Raw genomic sequence first — 20,579 nt, forward strand, 5'->3', positions numbered from 1 at the left:
AAAATGACGCAACACAGATTGTACAATAGTAGGAAGGAAGGTTTGTGTGTGTGTGTGTGTGTGTGTACCAGTCAAAAGTTTGGACACCTACGCATTCTAGGGTAATTTTTTAAATATTTATTTTACTATTTTCTACATTGTAAAATAGGAGTGAAGACAACTGATAGAACACATATGGAATATGTAGTAACCCAAAAACATTTACACAAATCAAAATATATTTGAAATTCTTGAAAGTTAACACTCTTTGCCTTCACAGCTTTGCACAGTCTTGGCATTCTCTCAACCAGCTTCATGAGGTAGTCACCTGGAATGCATTTCAATTAACAGCTGTGCCTTAAGTTCATTTGTGGAATTTCTTTCCTACTTAATACATTTCAGCCAATCAGTTGTATTGTGACAAGTTAGGGGTGGAATACAGAATATAGCTTTATTTGGTAAAAGACCATGCCCATATTATGGCAAGAACAGCTCAAATAAGCAAAGAGAAACAACAGTTCATCATTACTTTAAGACATGAAGGTCATTCAATGTGGGAAAAAAAAAAAAACTTTGAATGTTTCTTCAAGTGCAATCGCAAAAACCATCAAGCGCTATGATGAAACTGGCTCTCATGAGGACCGCCACAGGAAAGGAAGACCCAGAGTTACCTCTAATGCAAAGGATAAGTTCATTAGTTACCAGCCTCAGAAATGGCTGCCCAAATAAATGCTTCACAGAGTTAAAGTGAAACACATCTCAACATCAACTGTTCAGAGGAGACTGCATGAATCAGACCTTCATGGTCGAATTGCTGCAAAGGAACCATTACTTAAGAGACTTGCTTGGGCCAAGAAACACGAGCAATGGACATTAGACTAGTGGAAATCTGTTCTTTGGTCTAATGACTCCAATTTTGAGATTTTTGGTTCCAACCGCATTGTCTTTGTGAGACGCAGAGTAGGTGAACGGATGATCTCGTGTGGTTCCCACCGTGAAGCATGGAGGTGTGATGGTGTAGGGGTGCTTTGCTGGTGACACTGTCTGTGATTTATTTATAATTCAAGGCACACTAAACCACCATGACTACCACAGCATTTTGCAGCGATACACCATCCCATCTGGTTTGCGCTTAGTCCCACTATCATTTGTTTTTCAACAGGACAATGACCCAACACCTCCAGGCTGTATAAGGTATTTTTTACCAAGAAGGAGAGTGATGGAGTGCTGCATCAGATCTGGCCTCCCAATAACCTGACCTCAACCCAATTGAGATGGTTTGGGATGAGTTGGACTGCGGAGTGAATGAAAAGCAGCCAACAAGTGCTCCGCATATGTGGGAACTCCTTCAAGACTTTTGGAAAAGCATTCCTCATGAAGTAGGTTGAGGGAATGCCAAGAGTGTGCAGAGCTGTCAAGGCAAAGGGTGGCTATTTTTTAGAGAATATAAAATATATTGATTCAACACTTTTGGTTACTACATGATTCCATATGTGTTATTTCATGTTTTTATGTCTTAACTATTATTCTGCAATGTAGAAAATAATACAAATAAAGAAAAACCTTCAATGAGTAGGTGTCAACTTTTGACTGGTACTTTTTATTTATTTAACCTTTTTAAGTTAGTTAAGAACAAATTCTTATTTACAATAACGACGTACACCAGCCAAACCCGGACGACGCTGGGCTAATTGTGCGCCGCCCTATGGGATTCCCAATCACGGCCAGTTGTGAAACAGTCTGGATTTGAACCAGGGTGTCTCCTCTAGCACTGAGATGCAGTGCCGTAGACTGCTGCGCCACTCGGGAGCCCGAGTGCCTTTTTAAAGTAAAGATTTACCCATTTTGAATGTAATATCGTTTTTGTACATCTCTGAATGTCGTTCTATCGATTCCCTGGGTCACTTCATGTTTTTATCTATATCTTAGCTATTGCCATTCGAGCAGGCAGAAATTTGGCCAGTGTGACGTAGCATTGCAATAAAGCCGCTCTCACCACACTGGAAGTTAATAGGATTTATTTAAATGTGTAATAGTAAAAAAAAAAAAAAAAAACTTATTTACATAATTATTCAGACCCTTTGCTATGAGACTTGAAATTGAGCTCAGGTGCATCCTGTTTCCATTTATCATCCTTGAGATGTTTCTGCAACTTGATCGTGGTCCACCTGTTGATTTAGACATGATTTGGAAAGGCACACACCTGTCTATACAAGGTCCCACAGTTGACAGTGCATGTCAGAGCAAAAACCAAGCCATGAGGTCGAAGGAATTGACCGTAGAGCACCAAGACAGGATTATGTCAAGGAACAGATCTGGGGAAGGATACAAATTCTGCAGCATTGAAGGTCCCCAAAAACACAGTTTGGAACTACCAAGACTCGTCCTAGAGCTGGCAGAAATGATCAATCGAGGGAGAAGGGAGGTGACCAAGAACCCGATGGTCACTCTGACATAGCTGCTGATGGGAGAACCTTCCAGAAGGACAACCATCTCTGCAGCACTCCACCAATCTAATTGGGCCTTTATGGTAGAGTGGCCAGACGGAAGCCACTCCTCAGTAAAAGGCACAACAGCCCGCTTGGAGTTTGCCAAAAGGCACCTAAAGGACAATGACCATGAGAAACAAGATTCTATGGTCCGATGAAACCAAGATTGAATTCTTTGGCCTGAATGCCAAGCATCACATCTGGAGGAAAACTGGCACCATCCCTACGGTGATTCGTGGTGTTGGCAGCATCATGCTGTGGGGATGTTTTTCAGCAGCAGAGACTGGGAGATTAATCAGGATTGAGGCAAGTGGCGCTAAGTTCAGAGAGCCTTGAAGAAAACCTGCTCTCTAGCGCTCAGGACCTCAGACTGGGGCGAAGGTTCACCTTCCAACAGGACAACGACCATAATCACACAGCCAACACAACGCAGAAGTGGCTTTGGGACAAGTCTCGGGCTTGAACCCGATCGAGCATCTCTGGAGAGTCCTGAAAATAGCTTTGCAGCGACACTCCCCATCCAACCTGACAGAGCTTGAGAAGATCTGCAGAGAAGAATGGGAGAAACTCCACTAATACAGGTGTGCAAAGCTTGTAGCGTCATACCCAAGAAGACCTTAAGGCGGTAATCTCTGCCAAAGGTGCTTCAACAAAATACTGAGTAAAGGGTCTGAATATTTTTTCTAATATTGCAAAAATGTCAAACTGTTTTTGCTTTGTCATTATGGGGTGTTGTGTGTAGATTGAGGGGGAAAAAACAATTGAATCCATTTTAGAGTAAGGCTGTAATGTAAGAAATTGTGGAAAAAGTCAAGGGGTCTGAATACTTCCAAATGCACTATATACAGGTTATGCATTTTGACTGAATATGACCACTGTTTCAGGTGTTCATTGCCCAGTCAAGGTCCTCCGGTAGACACAGAGATGTGGAGGATGAAGAGCTCACCAGAATATTTGTAAAGATTCCCAAAACATTCACAGAAGAAGATCTGAAAGACACGTTCAAGGTACGAGGTCCATTGCATGCATTTTATCACTTGGTGAAATATTTCTGGCCAAAGTGACCACCCTTACATTTTAATAATTTAGCAGATGCTTGCTCAAGGGCAAATCGACACACATTGTCGGCTCGGGGATTTGAACCAGTAAACTTTCCGTTACTGGCTCAATGCTCTAAACACCTGCAGACCAATATAGATAATGCTCTTTTTTAAATATTTTTTTTGCTTGTAGGAGTATGGGGACATAGAATACTGTGTGATCATAAAGAATAAAACCACGGGGGAGAGCAAAGGCTTGGGATATGTGAGGTATCATAAGCCATCACAAGCAGCCATTGCCATTGAGAACTGTGATAGAGGTAAGCAGGCATCAGCCCTTTCATTGAAGCCTCAGAATGGATAAACTCAAGTTAAAACACTTTCCCTTTCAATGATTTCACTGTAGAATTTAATTTGTATCAATGTAACCCTTGTCTGTGCAACCAGCCTACAGGGCTGTTCTTGCTGAGCCCCGAAGCAAGAACTCATCTGCAGATAATGACTATCACAGCAGTGGCAGAGCAGAGCACATGTCAAGTGACCTGGGAATGAACCCCTATTCCTTTGGAGTGTGTATGTGAAGTACTTAATTCTGATTCAGAATGTCACCTTTGCTTTCATTTGCATTTGCTTTAATCTAGCTGTGGTCTGACATCTGTCTGTGATCCCTACCTGACAGCTGACCCTGGCAGTTATGCCGTAACTGACTACCGATCCAGTGACCTCATCACCAGGTGCCTAATGGTTTCCTCGAGAGCTAATGTTACTCAGGAGCAGATTTATGGCCTCTTTGACCTCATACCAGGGATGGATTACTGTGAGATGCAGCGGGATCATTGTGGGCTCAACAAAGGTATTATACATTGATAATTATGTATTTAATAAGGGAAGATGTGGTTAAATAAAACTTGAGTCACACATTGATTTATCAAGAGTAACACTTTAGACATTACTATAAAGACATCTATAAACTATGTTCATAATGCTTATAAGACATTCTAGAATAAGCCTACTCATTATTTTTGTTAATAAACATATTTTTTTTACATTCTTATGTAGTGTAACCATCAAAGATTAACGCTCCTAATTTTGTATTTAAATTGTTCACATTAATGTTGTTTATGATGTTGCTCATGATGATGCATGTAAAACATTTAACGCCCCCCCAGGACATACTGTGATTCGCTACAACAACCTGGGCTCTGCCGTCTATGCCAAAGAGAAGCTGAATGGCTTTGAGTATCCCCCTGGAAACCGCCTCATCGTGGCCCACATAGAGGATGGAGAAGACAGGACCAGGTATAGACTTATCATGTGATGATACACTTAAAATGTGTCATGTCTTGATTTTTGTCTATCAATAATGATAATCGATTTATTTGAAAGTATTAAGCTTTAAAGCATGATCTTTAGGTTAAGTTGATCTTGATATTATTTGATTCATTGCTAAAGACCTACTCCAGCCATCCACTCACCCAATTTATGACATGATTTACCTGAGACTGGAAACTTTCGACGTCAGTTACTGGGCCATAGTTAGTTGTGTTTAGTTGTCGCCGATGTTGTCGAAAGATGGTGTAAGTTAGTTTAGTTTATTAGGATCCCCATTAGCTACTGCACATGCAGCAGCTACTCTTCCTGGGGTCCACAAACAAATACACGACAAAGTACAGTACAGTTATAGACAAGATATTACATAAAGTTATATCTGTACATGTATGTATATATGAAAGACACCAAGAGACAACAAAGACACAATTTACACTACATTTTAAGTTTGATCTCATTTAGTCGACTGGTTGATTGTTTGGTTGACTGAGATCTCTTTAGTTGAGCAATCGCAATTAAAAAACATTTTTCATAGTGCACAAGACACCTATCTGATTCGCGCCTGTCTCAGTGGACTTATCCATTGCGAAGGCCACGGGGATGGCACAGTCCATCACTCTAAGACATAAAATTGTATATGGTTATATTATGTAAAAAATAATGGTGCATCACTAATATGCCTAGTTAAATAAAGGTAAAACATATATATATATAATTATAATTTATAACATGCGCTTTCTCCCGCGTTAGATACTTTCGCTGTCTGTTGGTTCTAAAACATAATCTTCAGTGCACAGTAGAATTGGTGCCTTTCCCTATGTTGCTATGTGCATAATAACAAAGTTAACCAGCATATTGGGTTTGAGAACAATGCGGTGGAGGCGGCAGAGACGAGGAAACAGCCCTTGCCTTAGTCTAATTGTCTAAGAAAATTGAGAGAGGAAACTCCAAATGAGTTAGGCTATTGATTATAGACCTAACTGTTAAATACGCCTGGCTTTATGAATCATCCATATACAGTGCATTTGGCAAGTATTCAGACCCCTTTATTTTTTCCACATTTTTGTTAAGTTACAGCCTTATTTTAAAATGGTTTACATGGATCAATCTACACACAATATCCCATAATGACAAAGCAAAAACAGGTGTTTAGATTATTTTTGCAAATGTATAATTTTTTAAAAACAGATACCTTATTTACCAAAGGATTCAGACCCTTTGCTATGAAACTTGAAATTGAGCTCAGGTGCATCCTGTTTCCATTGCTCATCCTTGATGTTTCTACAACTTGAACGGAGTCCACCTGTGGTAAGTTCAATTGATTGGACGGGATTTGGAAAGGTCAGGGAGGTGACTAAGAACCGGGTGGTCACTCTTACAGAGCTCCAGACTTCCTCTGTTGGGATGGGAGAACCTTCCAGAAGGACAACCATCTCTGCAGCACTCCACCAATTAGGCCTTTATGGTAGAGTGGCCAGACGGAAGCCACTCCTCATTAAAAGGCACATGACAGCCCGCTTGGAGTTTGCCAAAAGGCACCTAAAGACTCAGACCATGAGAAACAAGATTCTCTGGTCTGATAAAACCAAGATTGAATTCTTGGTCCTGAATGCCAAGCGTTATGTCTGGAGGAAACCTAGCAGCATCCCTACAGTGAAGCATGGCAGTATCATGCTGTGGGGGGATGTTTTTCAGCGACCGGGACTGGGTGACTGCTCCGTTCTCTCGATCCTGAATAAAGTACAGAGATCCTTGATGAAAACCTGCTCTGGAGACCTGAAAAATAGCTGTGCAGCAACGCTCCCCATCCAACCTGACAGAGCTTGAGAAGAATGGGAGAAAATCCCCAAATACAGGTGTGCCAAACTTGTAGCGTCATACCCAAGAAGACTCGTGGCTGTAATCGCTGCCAAAAGTGCTTCAACAAAGTACTGAGTAAAGGGTCTGAATACTTACGTAAATTTGATATTATGATTATTTTTTAAATCTTTATACATTTGCATATTTCTTAACCTATTTTTGCTTTGTCATTATGGGATGTTGTGTGTAGATTGAGGGATAAAAAAATCTTTAATACTTTTTAGAATAAGGCTGTAACCTAACAATGTGGAAAAAGTCAAGGGGTCTGAATACTTTCAAAGGCACTGTATAAGTATAATATTGCAATTGACAGAGAGGACACCTTTGGCCATTAGTTTTATATATATTTTTTAGGGGGCAGTTTTTTTTCGGTCATTCGTTTTTGAGTTGTTCATATGCAAAATATTCGCATTTCAATGCGCCTAGTTATCAACTGTGTGTAGTGGGTCCATTCTGTCTTTCCCGCTCTTTATCTGCCCCCCTTTCCATTGTCTACCAAGCTGTCATATCGGTTTAGTCCACCAGGGACTTTTCGTTGCAGTATGTTGTAATCTATGTCTAACCAATTCTGTTTGTTGATGTAATTGTGTGGTTAGTAAATAAGTAATTAAGCCAATTTGTATATCACTGATTCAGAATTTATGCTAGGGTTCATGCAGATATCCAAGGAATTTGCGACATTCAGAATGAGACTGATAGAAGGTAAATATCAATTAATAACCAATTGATTGACTGAAATGTAAGAGCAATATATATCTTTAAGAGTTCATTTGGAAAACGAACTTGTCAAATAAACTTTTTCCGTGGTGCCCCAAGATTGCTGACGAGTTAATTGTTAACCTCTAACGAGTCACAAACCCGGATCCGGGATCACCCCCATCAAAAAAGCTGACTAGCATAGCCTAGCCTAAAGCCACAGGGATATCATATAATAAAATGTTCATGAAATCACAAGTCCAAGACACCAAATGAAAGATACACATCTTGTGAATCCAGCCATCATTTCTGATTTTTAAAATGTTTTACAGGGAAGACACAATATGTATTTCTATTAGCTAACCACCATAGCAAAAGACAACTTTTTTTTCTCCACCATTTTTTTCCTGCATAGGTAGCTATCACAAATTCGACCAAATAAAGATATAAATAGTCACTAACCAAGAAACAACTTCATCAGATGACAGTCTGATAACATATTTATTGTATAGCATATGTTTTGTTCGAAAAATGTGCATATTTCAGGTATAAATCATAGTTTTACATTGCAGCCACCATCACAACTCTCACCAAAGCAACTAGAATAACTACAGAGAGCAAACGTGAATTACCTAAATACTCATCATAAAACATTTATGAAAAATACACAGCGTACAGCAAATGAAAGACAAAGATCTTGTGAATCCAGCCAATATTTCAGATTCTTTAAGTGTTTTACAGCGAAAACACAATTTAGCATTATATTAGCTTACTACAATAGCCAACCACACAACAGCATTGATTCAAGCCAACAGTAGCGATAACGAATAAACCAGCAAAATATATTAATTTTTTCACTAACCTTCTCAAACTTCTTCAGATGACAGTCCTATAACATCATATTACACAATACATATATTGTTTGTTCGAAAATGTGCATATTTAGCGGCACAAATCGTGTTTATACAATGAGAATAGTAGCCAAGCTGCCAACAAAATGTCGGGAGAAATCTTGGGAGAGGCATCTAATCAATAACTAATCATAAACTTGACTAAAAAATACAGGTTGGACAGCAAATGAAAGATACATTAGTTCTTAATGCAACCGCTGTGTTAGATTTTTAAAATTAACGTTACTACGACATACAGCGTGCGTTAAAGCGAGACCGCACCGAAATTAATGGCGGAATAGTAGTGTAACATTTTTCAACAGAACAACGAATTAACATCATAAATAGTTCTTACTTTTTGATGAGCTTCCATCAGAATCTTGGGCAAGTTGTCCTTTGTCCAGAATAATCGTTGCTCCGGCTGTAGAATGTAGTCTTCAGCTTAGGAATTAGCAGCAAACATTAGCTATGTGGCCCAGACGTGTCCAACTCTTCATTACGCAGCACAAAGAAAATTCCGAAAATTGCAATATACTGATATAAAATGATATAACTCGGTTTAAAATAACTACATTATGACGTTTTTAACACCTATATCGAATAAAATCAGAGCCGGATATATCTAAGGCCTATAACGAGAGCTTTCCAGAATGCCATCCTGAGGTCTGTCTCGCGTCATGGCGAACGTTGAAAAGAGTGCACCCCACGTTCCAAGACCCTTTATATGGCCTCAGATCTGCCTAGCAACCCAATTCTCACTGCTTGCTGACATCTAGGGGAAGGCGTATGCAGTGCATGTCGACCAATAGAATACATGCAAATTAATAAACTGACCCTGGAACAGAGTGCACGATTTCAGATTTCTCACTTCCTGACAGGAAGTTTTCTCCAACTTGAGTTCTGTTTTACTCACAGATATAATTCAAACGGTTTTAGAAACTAGAGAGTGTTTTCTATCCAATAGTAATAATAATATGCATATTGTACGAGCAAGAATTGAGTGAGGCAGTTTAATTTGGGAACGAATTTTTACAAAGTGAAAACAGCGCCCCCATAGACAAGAAGTTAAATGAGTAATTTAATCATCGTAATAGTTAAACAGTTAATCAATTTGATAAAACAATCGTCATCACATTAATGATAGCCAAGACACAACATAATTGATGCCCTGTGTGAGGAATCTAGGAGAATTCAGTTTATATGAAATTTGAAACCATAGGAGTTGTAGACAGGATTTGTCCACGTGTGTGTGTTGCCATTTGAACAAGATACATCTGGAGGTTGCCTCCATGTTGTTTCTCTGACATAGTCAGTGTAGTGATAAAATTTCTAGCGCTAGAATCCAATTATAGAAATAGAGCCAAACGTGCTATTTCTGTTTCTCGTGTTTTAGGAGTGAGTGATTCGGTCAGTATTAATTTCTAGAGCGAGTGCATAGATCCAGCAATGTTAGAAATTTGAGGATCGATCTGTTGATCGGGCCGGAGTATTATTTATCTGTCAATCGCGCTTAGACAGCGTGGATAGTCCACAGGCATCTCTCTTTATGTTACCGCGCGTTCCGGTAATATAGTGCTAGCAAAGAAGAATGCCGACTGGGTTGAATGTGAGACGTCACTAGTAAACCCCCTTCCCGTAGTGTAAAGGATCCTATGTTGGTTGTGCTTGAAAGTGAACAAAGTAGGATTAGCTTGCATGAGATGCTAAAGCTATCAAAGGGAGAGCAGACATTTTGTTTTTCCCCTTTATTCACACAGCAACATCGTATGCCTTAGAAAACGGAAGTTCCGCCGAATCGGGACTTCCGTTTGAATACAGCTTTCTGCGATCAGTGACCCCTGGGGGTGAAGAATCGCCAGTCATTAAAAAAATATATAATAATTTGTGTCACCACACGTTGTCTTACGTTTGTAACAAGGGGTCACACTTATGATATCCAGCCAATATTTACTGATTGGATATCGTTGTCTTCTTCAATTTAACTAAGAAACTAAAATTGTCAGACTTATATTTTCAGGTGGATTATTTGGATAAGGTCCAAACGGATTACTTCCAAAGAGACTATTTAAACGTTCCACATTAACCTAGTGACAGCATTGCTTTCAGGTTACAGTTAATTTCCAAATAGCCTATGATTAATTAATGATGATTAGTCAATTAAATTTGCTTTTGGAAATTCATTCACGTTCAACTCCCACGTTACTGATCCAGTATTGATGGTTCATTAACGCATTTAAATAGATTAACATAGTCTTTGCAGTTTCCACCGTCTCAAAAAACGTACTTTATAAACATTATTTTAACATGTTTTTTTAATGTGCAAGCTATCAGAGGGGTGGTTCCCAGTCTCCCGCTAAATAGTGAACCCTCACCGATTGATCACTGACTTCAGCAGCGATACAAACCCTAACTATGCTATTAGTGGAAAGACAGCAGAAATTGCGAAAAACACTCTCCATAATCAATCATCGGACGCAGGCATTGTAAAGGTTCTCTCCACTTTAGCCTTTATGTATCGCCATCAAAGATTGGCATCGGTCTAGTTCCCCAGTGCTTAGCAGAAGCATGTGCAAAATATGGCTGATATGAAGGGACAGGTGGAGAGAACCGAGCAACTATCGACAAAAGCAGGAAATGAAAACATTCTGCTAGCTGAGGACCTGTGTTTTGAAAACTGAACAATTTAAAAGTAATTACTAATACTTGACGATGAACGAGCACAAACTGTAAAACAAAATCAAAAGTTTTCTACAGGAACAATTCGATTTAAATACGACGAAGTCCACGCTAAACTAGATAAATCTGTCGTTATCTACAAACAGGAGCGCGCAATTTGATAACATGCAGGCAGTTTTGATGAACGTTACTCAAAGCAATAATGTTCTAGTCCAAATGCTGCAAACCAAAGACTATCAGTTAAAACTTCTTTGGGATAGGGGGCGGTATTTTGACGTCCGGATGAAAAGCGTGTCCAAAGTAAACTGCCTGAAACTCAGGTCCAGAAGCTAAGATATGCATATCATTAGTAGATTTGGATAGTTTTAGAAATGTCAGTGTTTTCTGTTTGAATCATGTCTGTGAGTATAACAGAACTTATTTGGCAGGCGAAACCCTGAGGACAAACCATTCAGATTTTTGTTATTTAAGTCACTCTCTTTTCAATGAGTTTCATTGGGAATCTAGATTTCGAAGGGACTTTCTTGCAGTTCCCATCGCTTCCACTGGATGTCAACAGTCTTTAGAAATTGGTTGAGGTTTTTCTTTTGAGAAATGAGGAAGTAGCACTGTTTAGAACGAGGGTAGAGGGAAGTGTACTCTTTGTTAGAGGCGCGTGACCTGAAAGCTCGCTACACTTTGTTTTCCTCCAGTATTGAACACAGTATATCCCGTCTTAAATTGTATCAATTATTTACGTTAAAAAAATGCCAAAAGTTGTATTAGGAAAGTAGTTTGAAATGTCTGGACAAAGATTACAGGTAATATTTTGTAGTCATGTTGCGCGAGTTGGAACCGGTGTTTTTCTGGATCAAACCAAATAAATGGACATTTTGGATATATATCGACGGAATTAATCGAACAAAAGGACCATTTGTGATGTTTATGGGACATATTGGAGTGCCAACAGAAGAAGCTTGTCAAAGGTAAGGCATGAATTATATCTTTATTTCTGCGTTTTGTGTTGCGCTTGGAGGGTTGAAATAGGATTGTCTGTGTTTGTTTGCTGGGGTGCTGTCCTCAGATAATAGCATTGTTTGCTTTCGCCATAAAGCTTTTTTGAAATCTGACACGTTGGCTGGATTCACAACAAGTGTAGCTTTAATTTGGTATATTGAATGTGTGATTTTCATGAAAGTTTAATTTTTATAGTAATTTATTTGAATTTGGCGCTCTGCATTTTCACTGGATATTAGCCAGGTGGTCTAGCGTCCCACATATCCCAGAGAGGTTAATGAACACAGTGACTAAGTTGGATGCCAAATCAGCAGAACTCATTGAAGTCGCTGATCAAATGAATGATGAGAGAACTCGGGTGATGAAGATGGAAAAATTGATTTCTAAACAAGCGGAGGAAATCTCATCACTGAATCTCTCGCTCCGTACTCAAGGCCTCCATCTGCAAACAATGACGGATAAGTATGAGGCCAAGCGGAGCAAGTGCGACACTCAGGTGTCTGAAATCAGTACTCTAAGCAATCAAGTGTACTCTGCTATGCAGCAGAATTCCACCCTTAGGTACCATCTGGTGGAATTTCAGAACGGTCATGCGCTACAGTGTGACTACCCAACCAAGCAACCGGAGCTCGGTACTCAATGGAGTGAAGATGATAGGTTTCAGACTTTGCCTCCCTCGTGTGTCCCTTAGTCTTCTCCTCTTGGCCATTCAGGTAAAGAGTAATATGGCGCTTCTTCAACCAAAAAAGCCAAAGCTTGGCTTCTCCTTTTGGCCTTTTGGCCCCAATTTCCCCACAGGATGAAGCTAACCCTCTCCGCCCGCTTGGCATGGAACGCCTTGACAAACTCGTCTAAAACTTTCCCACCTTTGACCAAGTTCCAGGTCAGCCAAACACTGAGACGTTCCTAGCTGACATAGAGGACGCTACCTGAATGCTACGGTTTCTGACAGGCTTTACCTGTTGAAGCGAACATCAAATAGACACGTGACGAGGTTAATTGCAACACGTGCAAAATGATTACACTAAACTTGCCACAGCTTTGAAATTAGAATTCAGTGGTTCTGTGACTCACAAACCCGATAGCTCCCTGGCTAACACTGTCAAATAAGCTCGGAATGAACACCCACAAGCTTACTATCATAGGCTTCATTCAGCTTACTTTGGTCTACTCCCTGAAACAGGAATGGAAGAGCTGTTACCATTCAAACAAATGTTTGTCGAACATGTATCCCACCTTCATTACCTACTTGGGCCACACAGCCCACGTTGGCTTGCCAATCTTACAACTCAGAGAGCTTGCAAGCACAGCTTTTGAGGCATCAACAGCACGCAATGCTAAGAGCTCTGACATCTTGGTTTTAGAGTTTGACCATGAGCACACACTCCAATTAGAGGGTGCATTATCAGATATTGGAGCGTCGAGAGATGCTGCACAACAACGGTTTCTGCCACGATACCAATACCCACCGCGGTCGAAATAACTAAAGTATGTCGCTATCAAAACGACTACCGCTACAATCGACCTGATCGCTACGTTCCTGCACCCAACCCCACACAGTGTCAGAGCACACGGGTAACAAAAGGTTTGAGTATGACCAAAACGTGACGAATGTTCCCTAGAAGTTCTACTATGTGAAGAACCTAAAGCGAGACACATTTTGGAAAAGGGGAAAAAGATCAGACACAAGGGCTAGACGGGGAATTGCCAGACAACAGGTCCACAGGAATTAACACCCTTAGCAAGGACGTTAAAAATTGTATTTCTCCCTCTCTCACTCGAGACCCTATCCAGGGCTCGCTCGATCAAGAAACAAGCCCACAGGCTTTGTCTATAGACTCTGATACAAAGGATCCGAAGAAAGAGGTCAAAAGCCAAGCCCACTCAAAATCCGAGAAGTCAATTTGCTTTCACCATGAACAGAAACGGAACATCACGTCATTGAGAATATGTCCATTAAATGCAACTGAAAACGGCCATACCTGGAAACAGTCCTGAAGGACTGCTTAACCAGTCATGCGCTAATTGATTTGGGCTCGACAATATAGCTCATCATAGAACAATGTTTGAGATCTCTAAAGGGCTTTGAAGCCAACTAAACATTGGTTATAAAGGGAACGATGCGACAATACACTTTGAGGTTTCACTCAGACTATCTCGCCTCTCACATTGATAGTCATGCTAAAACTACACTTCCAGGACGTATCGCTCATTCAACCTGTGTATGTTACCAGCCTTGAATCGGAACCCCTACTACTCGGTGCACACTTGATGGATTGTTTACTCCCACTGATGGATTGGAAAACCAACCACGTATGGTCACAGGTCAGTGCCTTCTCCACTGACCACACTGTCTTCCCCTAACGCTAGCTGCAACACAGTCATCCACGAGAGGGGTATCTGTCAAAAGCACCCCTTGGGAAAAAGACGTTTCGAAACCTCTTGGTGCAGAATCCGATCCAAGGAGATATTACCATGTCTCGACACATTCCATCAGCAAACCTGATTGACCATTATTTTCGTGAATGAGCAACTTCCCTCCTCGAAGTCGTGCAAAACTGTAGTTGAGATCCACTTCTCTCGCCCTTCAGACACTTCCGCAAGCACTGCGGCCGTCTCAGCAAGAAAAACATTGATGAGCGGAGTGTACTCTGCTTCCGAGGATACATCTTCCGCTTTGTGGGGGACTGTCACCCCTTACAATGACACTAATGGTCTCAGTCCCGCAACTGACCCGATGACTCCCACTGGTGAAACACGATCACAGACAGATTTCCTCGTCTCAGTTCGCAGGTACTGAAGAGGTTGCCACATGCGGACGCTGTGGTGACTGAGGGGCCTCGACAGCCACTGAGCTTTTTGAAGCACAAACACCAGGGGATTTGGTTGGAAGCTTACAGCCAATTTAATAACGCGGTCGCTGACAACTCGTCCAATCTTTTCGTTTGTGCCTCAGATACCAACACCAACCGCTGGTGGGGAGCTCCCGAGACACAAAGGGGGTAATACTAACCCAGACCCATGATGAGTTTCATCGAGGCTGCTGGCGGGGTCGAGACTACGTGCAACACTGTGCGAGGCCGCCAGAGCAGAAATCAAACCTAGTTTTAAACTTCCCCATTTGAACAGAGAGGAGCGGACAAGCCTCTCGACGGGGATAACCTTAGAACACATCTAAGATATCACTGAGGTGTACCACACTGGTCATAAAAGAAGTCCAGAGGACTTTCCACCTCCAACAAAAATAACCATTCCTTGCCATGTGTAGGTTCAACTACAATGCAACTAGTAAAATGTTCTATTCATGTGTTCCGGTAGGATAACATTTCAGAATAAATTGGTAGGATAACTGGTCCTCTTGAGTACAAGTACCAGTGCCAGCACAGTCAGTCCAGCCCCAATCAGTAAGAGGGTTAGAGACCTCTGTTAAGAGAATTATGTTCATAAACTGAACTTCAATTAACTACTCAGTCTGCAACCCAGAATTTGTAAGATACTGGTTGAAATGAAAACAGAGGCCCAGCCTACAATAGTGAAATGTTTATTCAGAAGAACGTTCTGAAGTCCACAATACAAAGACATCCATTTTATAGCGGCGCACATACTTCCACACAAACAGTAGATATCATACGCACATACATACATAAGAACAGTAGGTATCCGACGCACATACTTTATCAATACCCAGCCGACAACGATTAGGGACCGTGAGAAGTACTCCCTGACCTTTCCCAAATCTCTGTGGCCCCTAACCAAGGTCTGTGTTTAAGATAATATAGAGACATATTGGACAGGTATATTGTTTTACCCTAATTCTGACTAAAACTACACACATCATTTATTATAATTTTACTGACTAAGACTACACACATCATTAATAATAATTTATGATTCTAATCAATAAAATGTATGATTCTAATCAATTAAATTGATTCTAATCAATTTCATACAATTATATGGTTTCAGGGTGGAATATTCTAATAATTCATTTAAACATATAAATTCCATTCACACCTCCCAAAACTATTTGCTATTGATAACAGCGACAGAGGAGTTGGTAGTAACTCAGATTGCAACACATGTAAGGGAATCTCCAGAACACTCTTCTGATGGTTAACTCACATGCCACTAATAAATAGAACCCTCCATTCAGGAGGAAAGCTATTAGAAGTCATGAACCATGATCACACCGCATACGACTGGTCCGGTGCTTATAGAGTACTTCCATCGTGAGGTTAGCTCCTCCGTGGATAAAATAGGTATGAGGGAGTCTATTTTATAGCTATCACCACTACAATGGTGTAAGACACATTGATGTGTAGTAAAACTACTACAGGTCCCCTTAACACATGTCTTGAGGTCGACATCAAGTCTTACAGACCTCCAGGCATTGACTTGGAAAGTATCTGATGACGTCAGACTCATTCTGAACAGGTTGCAGCCTACCCGGATACTTGGTTCCTTCCCTTGGATGCATTGGAGTCAAAATAGGCCAGCATCCCTGTGGAATGTTTTCGACACCTTGTGGAGTCAATTCCCAGACTAATTGAGGCTATCCTGGGGGCAAAAGGGGGGGTGCAACTCAATATTAGGAAGGTGTTCCTAATGTTTTGTACACTCAGTGTATAATAGCCGATTGGCCATATTAGCTAGCTACTAGTATCTCCCCGTGTCCCCTCCACTGAGCTTTATAGTCCCCTCCCGCAAAGTTCTCGCAAACATTGTCTGTTCTTCTGTGGGGTCTTACACTGGCTGTTGTTGCCGGTACGGCCTTAAAACACCATATCGATACAGCTAGCATGCCCGAAACACATTACCAAAAACCTGCCCACTGTGTTTGACAATCAATACAGGTTGAAAACGATATGAGGAAAATTAAATGGCAAAATGAAGCATTGCTTTTGATTTATCGAATTTGAAGTTGAATTTTGACAGTCTTGAACAGTGGCTGTCAGTGGCTGACAAAGAACACAGTTGGTCTCATTTTGTCTGTCTCGTTTTATTTATTTTATTGCACTCACTGCATTGTTTTTCAATGAAAAGCATGTTTTAAATTATTGTTAATAGTATTAACTACAATTGGATACACGCAGCTTAATTTCTCTCAGAACCAGTTTCCCTAGAAGTAGCAGTACTCACAAGAATAAGTGTTTTTATCGATAGAATGAATGCATCAAATTGGATGTCTACTTTATGTGGTTGTCACTGTCTCTACCCGTCCTTTCGAGAAATGCTGAAAGATATTAAAAACAACTCTAGTGGGTCACCATTGTAAGAATATTGTCATGTCCTTTTGTTAGTCCTGTCGGGAAGATGGCAATGCAGCTGGTTGCTGCTCAGATGATGTCAATGGTGTGGAATGGTCCTACCACCAGCCAGCAACTGATGAAGATGAATACAGTAAGTAACAGTGTTTGTTTCATAATGTAAACAGTGTTTGAATGTACTTGCACTTAGCAGTTATTCTAGTATCAAGATTGGCATAGATCGCCAGAGGAGCTCACAACCTTTCCAAATAAACTTTTCATGGATTAACACATTTTTTTCTAGATCGTAGATGTTCAATTATTTGCTTTTAGGATGTTGGTGTGCGCATGGGTACTCTGTTAATCTCTTGATGTGATGTGTCTCAGGGTTACCGCACAGCCTCTCCGATGCCCCGCGTCCAGACAGATGTATCACTTCCCTCTCTGAAGAACCTGGCACCCCCAGATAGCCGGGTTAAGGAGCGTCTCTTTGTGGTCTTCAGCCCTGCACCTCTTCCCATGGACGTCCTGGAAGATGTCTTCTGGTATGGACGAACTTAAAATAGCTAAACTGAGTCCTTCAGTTCACAATCCCAATGAGTCCTTGTTCTGATAACAACACATTAATTGAAGGTCTTATAAATTGCTGCTTATCAACATTATTTTAATATTTGTAAACTTTCAAGTTAATTAAATACATGTATAAAGCCTGGTGTTCATGGTTTATATAGGATTAGGGTCATCATTAGTCTTGTCCACCAGGCGGCTCGCTCTTAGATAGCGACTTAGACAGAGCCTATGACAGGAGCGGGTAAAATTCCTCCCGCTGGATTTTAATTGACTGATCTCTGTCCATCACCATCTAGCATACAACTTAGAACGGGGTTCCGCAACTGGCACAATACATTATTTTATTCTCAGAACTTGGGGGGCCAAATAAAATGTACAGTACATTCGGAAAATATTCAGACCACTTGACTTTTTCCACATTTTGTTACGCTACAGCATTATTTTAAAATGGATATAACATTTAAAAAATCCTCATCAATCTACACACTATACCCCATAATAAGAAGCGAAAACAAGATTCTCTGGTCTGATGAAACCACGATTGAACTCTTTGGCCTGAATGCCAAGCGTCACGTCTGGAGGAAACCTGGCACCATCCCTACGGTGAAGCATGGTGGTGGCAGCATCATGCTGTGGGGATGTTTTTCAGCAGCAGGGACTGAGAGACTAGTCAGGATCAGAAAGCTCGTACAGAAAGCTCCTTGATGAAAACCTGCTCTAGAGCGCTCAGGACCTCAGACTGTGGCAAATGTTCACCTTCCAACAGGACAACAACCCTAAGCACACAGCTTAGGAGTGGCTTCAGGACAAGTCTGAATGTCCTTGAGTGGCCCAGCCAGTGCACGGAATTGAACCCAAATGAACATCTCTAGAGAGACCTGAAAATAGCTTAGCATCGATGCACCCAATCCAACCTGACAGAGCTTGAGAGGATCTACAGAGAAGAATGGGAGAAACTCCCCAAATACAGGTGTGCCAAACTTGTAGTGTAATACTCAAGGATGTAATCGCTGCCAAACGTGCTTCAACAACGTACTGAGTAAAGGATCTGAATACTTATGTAAATGTGATATAAATTTTTCTATTTTTAATACTTTTGAAAAACACTCAACCTGCTTTTGCTTTGCCATTATGGGGAAAAAGTCAAGTGGTCTGAATACTTTCCTGAAAAAGGGAGGTTTCTTTTTTTGCTGATATGTATTTTTCAGGACCCTGTCTTTCAAAGATAATTTGTAACAATCCAAATAACTTCACAGATCTTCATTTGTAATTGGTTTAAACACTGTTTCCCATGCTTGGTCAATGAACCATAAACAATTAATGAACATGCACCTGTGGAACGGTCAATAAGACACTAACAGATTACAGACTGTAGGCAATTAAGGTCACAGTTATGAAAAATTAGGACACTAAAGAGGCCTTTCTACTGACTCTGAAAAACACCAAAAGAATGATGCCCAGGGTCCCTGCTCATCAGCGTCAACGTGCCTTAGGCATGCTGCAAGGAGGCATGAGGACTGCAGATGTGGCCAGGGTAATAAATTGTAATGTCCGTACTGTGAGACGCCTAAGACAGCGCTACAGGGAGACAGGACAGACAGCGGCTCGTCCTCGTAGTGGCAGACCACATGTAACAACACCTGCACAGGATCGGTACAGTCGAACATCACATACGGGACAGGTACAGGATGGCAACAACTGCCCGAGTTACACCAGGACCACACAATCCCTCCATCAGTGCTCAGACTGTCCGCAATAGGCTGAGAGCGACTGGACTGAGGGCTTGTAGGCCTGTTGTCTGGTGAGGACCTGCCTTACATCATCGGCAACAACGTCGCCTATGGGCACAAACCCACCGTTGCTGGACCAGACAGGACTGGCAAAAAGTGCTCTTCACTGACGAGTCAGGGTTTTGTCTCACCAAGGGTGATGGTCGGATTTGCGTTTATCGTCGAAGGAATGAGCATTACACTGAGGCCTGTACTCTGGAGCGGGATCAATTTTGGAGGTGGAGGGTCCGTCATGGTCTGGGGTGGTGATTCAACAACTGAGACAAACTGAACAAGTTCCACAGACATGTGACTAACAGAAATGGAATAATGTGTCCCTGAACAAAGTGTGGGGGGGGGGGGGGTCAAAATCTAAAGTAAATCAGTATCAGGCACTGAGCATTAAGGAGATGGATTGGGGGTAATTTGGGGTAAGGCCCTGCGACAGACTATTGTCCTGTCCAGGGCGTGTAATTGTACGTCAAGCTGCTTCACGCTACAGGACTTAGGCTCCTGTCTCTATGGGCCGTTCTGGCTCGGTCAAGGCTTACTTTAGGAGGCTCTCTCACCTAGACTTTGGAACCTTGCTCCCTTAGTCGCAGAGAATCACACACTGTTTCCAGGCTCTGGAGGCGGTAGAAATTAATCTGGGGACGAGGTCACGACTGTACATGGTTTAAACATACACGCACACACACACTGACTAATGTTCATAAATTCATACAATATTTAGTTACCTAACGGTTAACAAACTATTTCATGTTTTCTAAGCAATCAGGCCTAATAAAGTGCTTACTGATGGTTCTTTCTGCAGTCGATTTGGTTCCCTTGTGGAGGTGCACCTCGTGCCTGGGAGGAACGTAGGCTACATGAAGTACGCAGAGAAAGAGAGTGCGGGCGACGCTATGGCTGCCTTGCATGGTAAAATGGTGAACGGAGTGAGGATGAAGGTGATGCTGGCTGACCCGCCCAGGGAACCAAGGGAGGAGTCCCACAAGCGCCCGCGGACATACTAGCCAATTCCTAGGTAAAAGAGGTA

The 20,579-nt window shown here is 41.4% G+C and overlaps 1 protein-coding gene across 5 annotated transcripts in view; it reads left to right on the forward strand.

Annotated features, from left to right (window-relative positions):
• The window catches only part of LOC139566244 (RNA-binding protein 45-like), a 35,479-nt gene that overhangs the window by 1,255 nt on the left and 13,645 nt on the right, over window positions 1-20,579 (forward strand). For 3 of the 5 annotated variants that reach the window (XR_011673075.1, XM_071387285.1, XM_071387284.1), the window contains exons 2-9: window positions 3,353-3,475; window positions 3,702-3,828; window positions 3,956-4,081; window positions 4,188-4,361; window positions 4,678-4,807; window positions 17,256-17,355; window positions 17,589-17,746; window positions 20,355-20,576. Coding sequence is in view for 3 of the 5 variants with exons in the window: in XM_071387285.1 (XP_071243386.1) it covers window positions 3,353-3,475; window positions 3,702-3,828; window positions 3,956-4,081; window positions 4,188-4,361; window positions 4,678-4,807; window positions 17,256-17,355; window positions 17,589-17,746; window positions 20,355-20,556 (1,140 nt within the window). In the remaining 2 variants the exon portion in view is untranslated. The remainder of the gene's footprint in view (window positions 1-3,352; window positions 3,476-3,701; window positions 3,829-3,955; window positions 4,082-4,187; window positions 4,362-4,677; window positions 4,808-17,255; window positions 17,356-17,588; window positions 17,747-20,354; window positions 20,577-20,579) is intronic. The other 2 variants (XR_011673076.1, XM_071387283.1) reach the window with 1 other exon arrangement.

The sequence above is a fragment of the Salvelinus alpinus genome, chromosome 38 (genome assembly GCF_045679555.1).
Source record: "Salvelinus alpinus chromosome 38, SLU_Salpinus.1, whole genome shotgun sequence".
Classification (NCBI taxonomy): domain Eukaryota; kingdom Metazoa; phylum Chordata; class Actinopteri; order Salmoniformes; family Salmonidae; genus Salvelinus; species Salvelinus alpinus.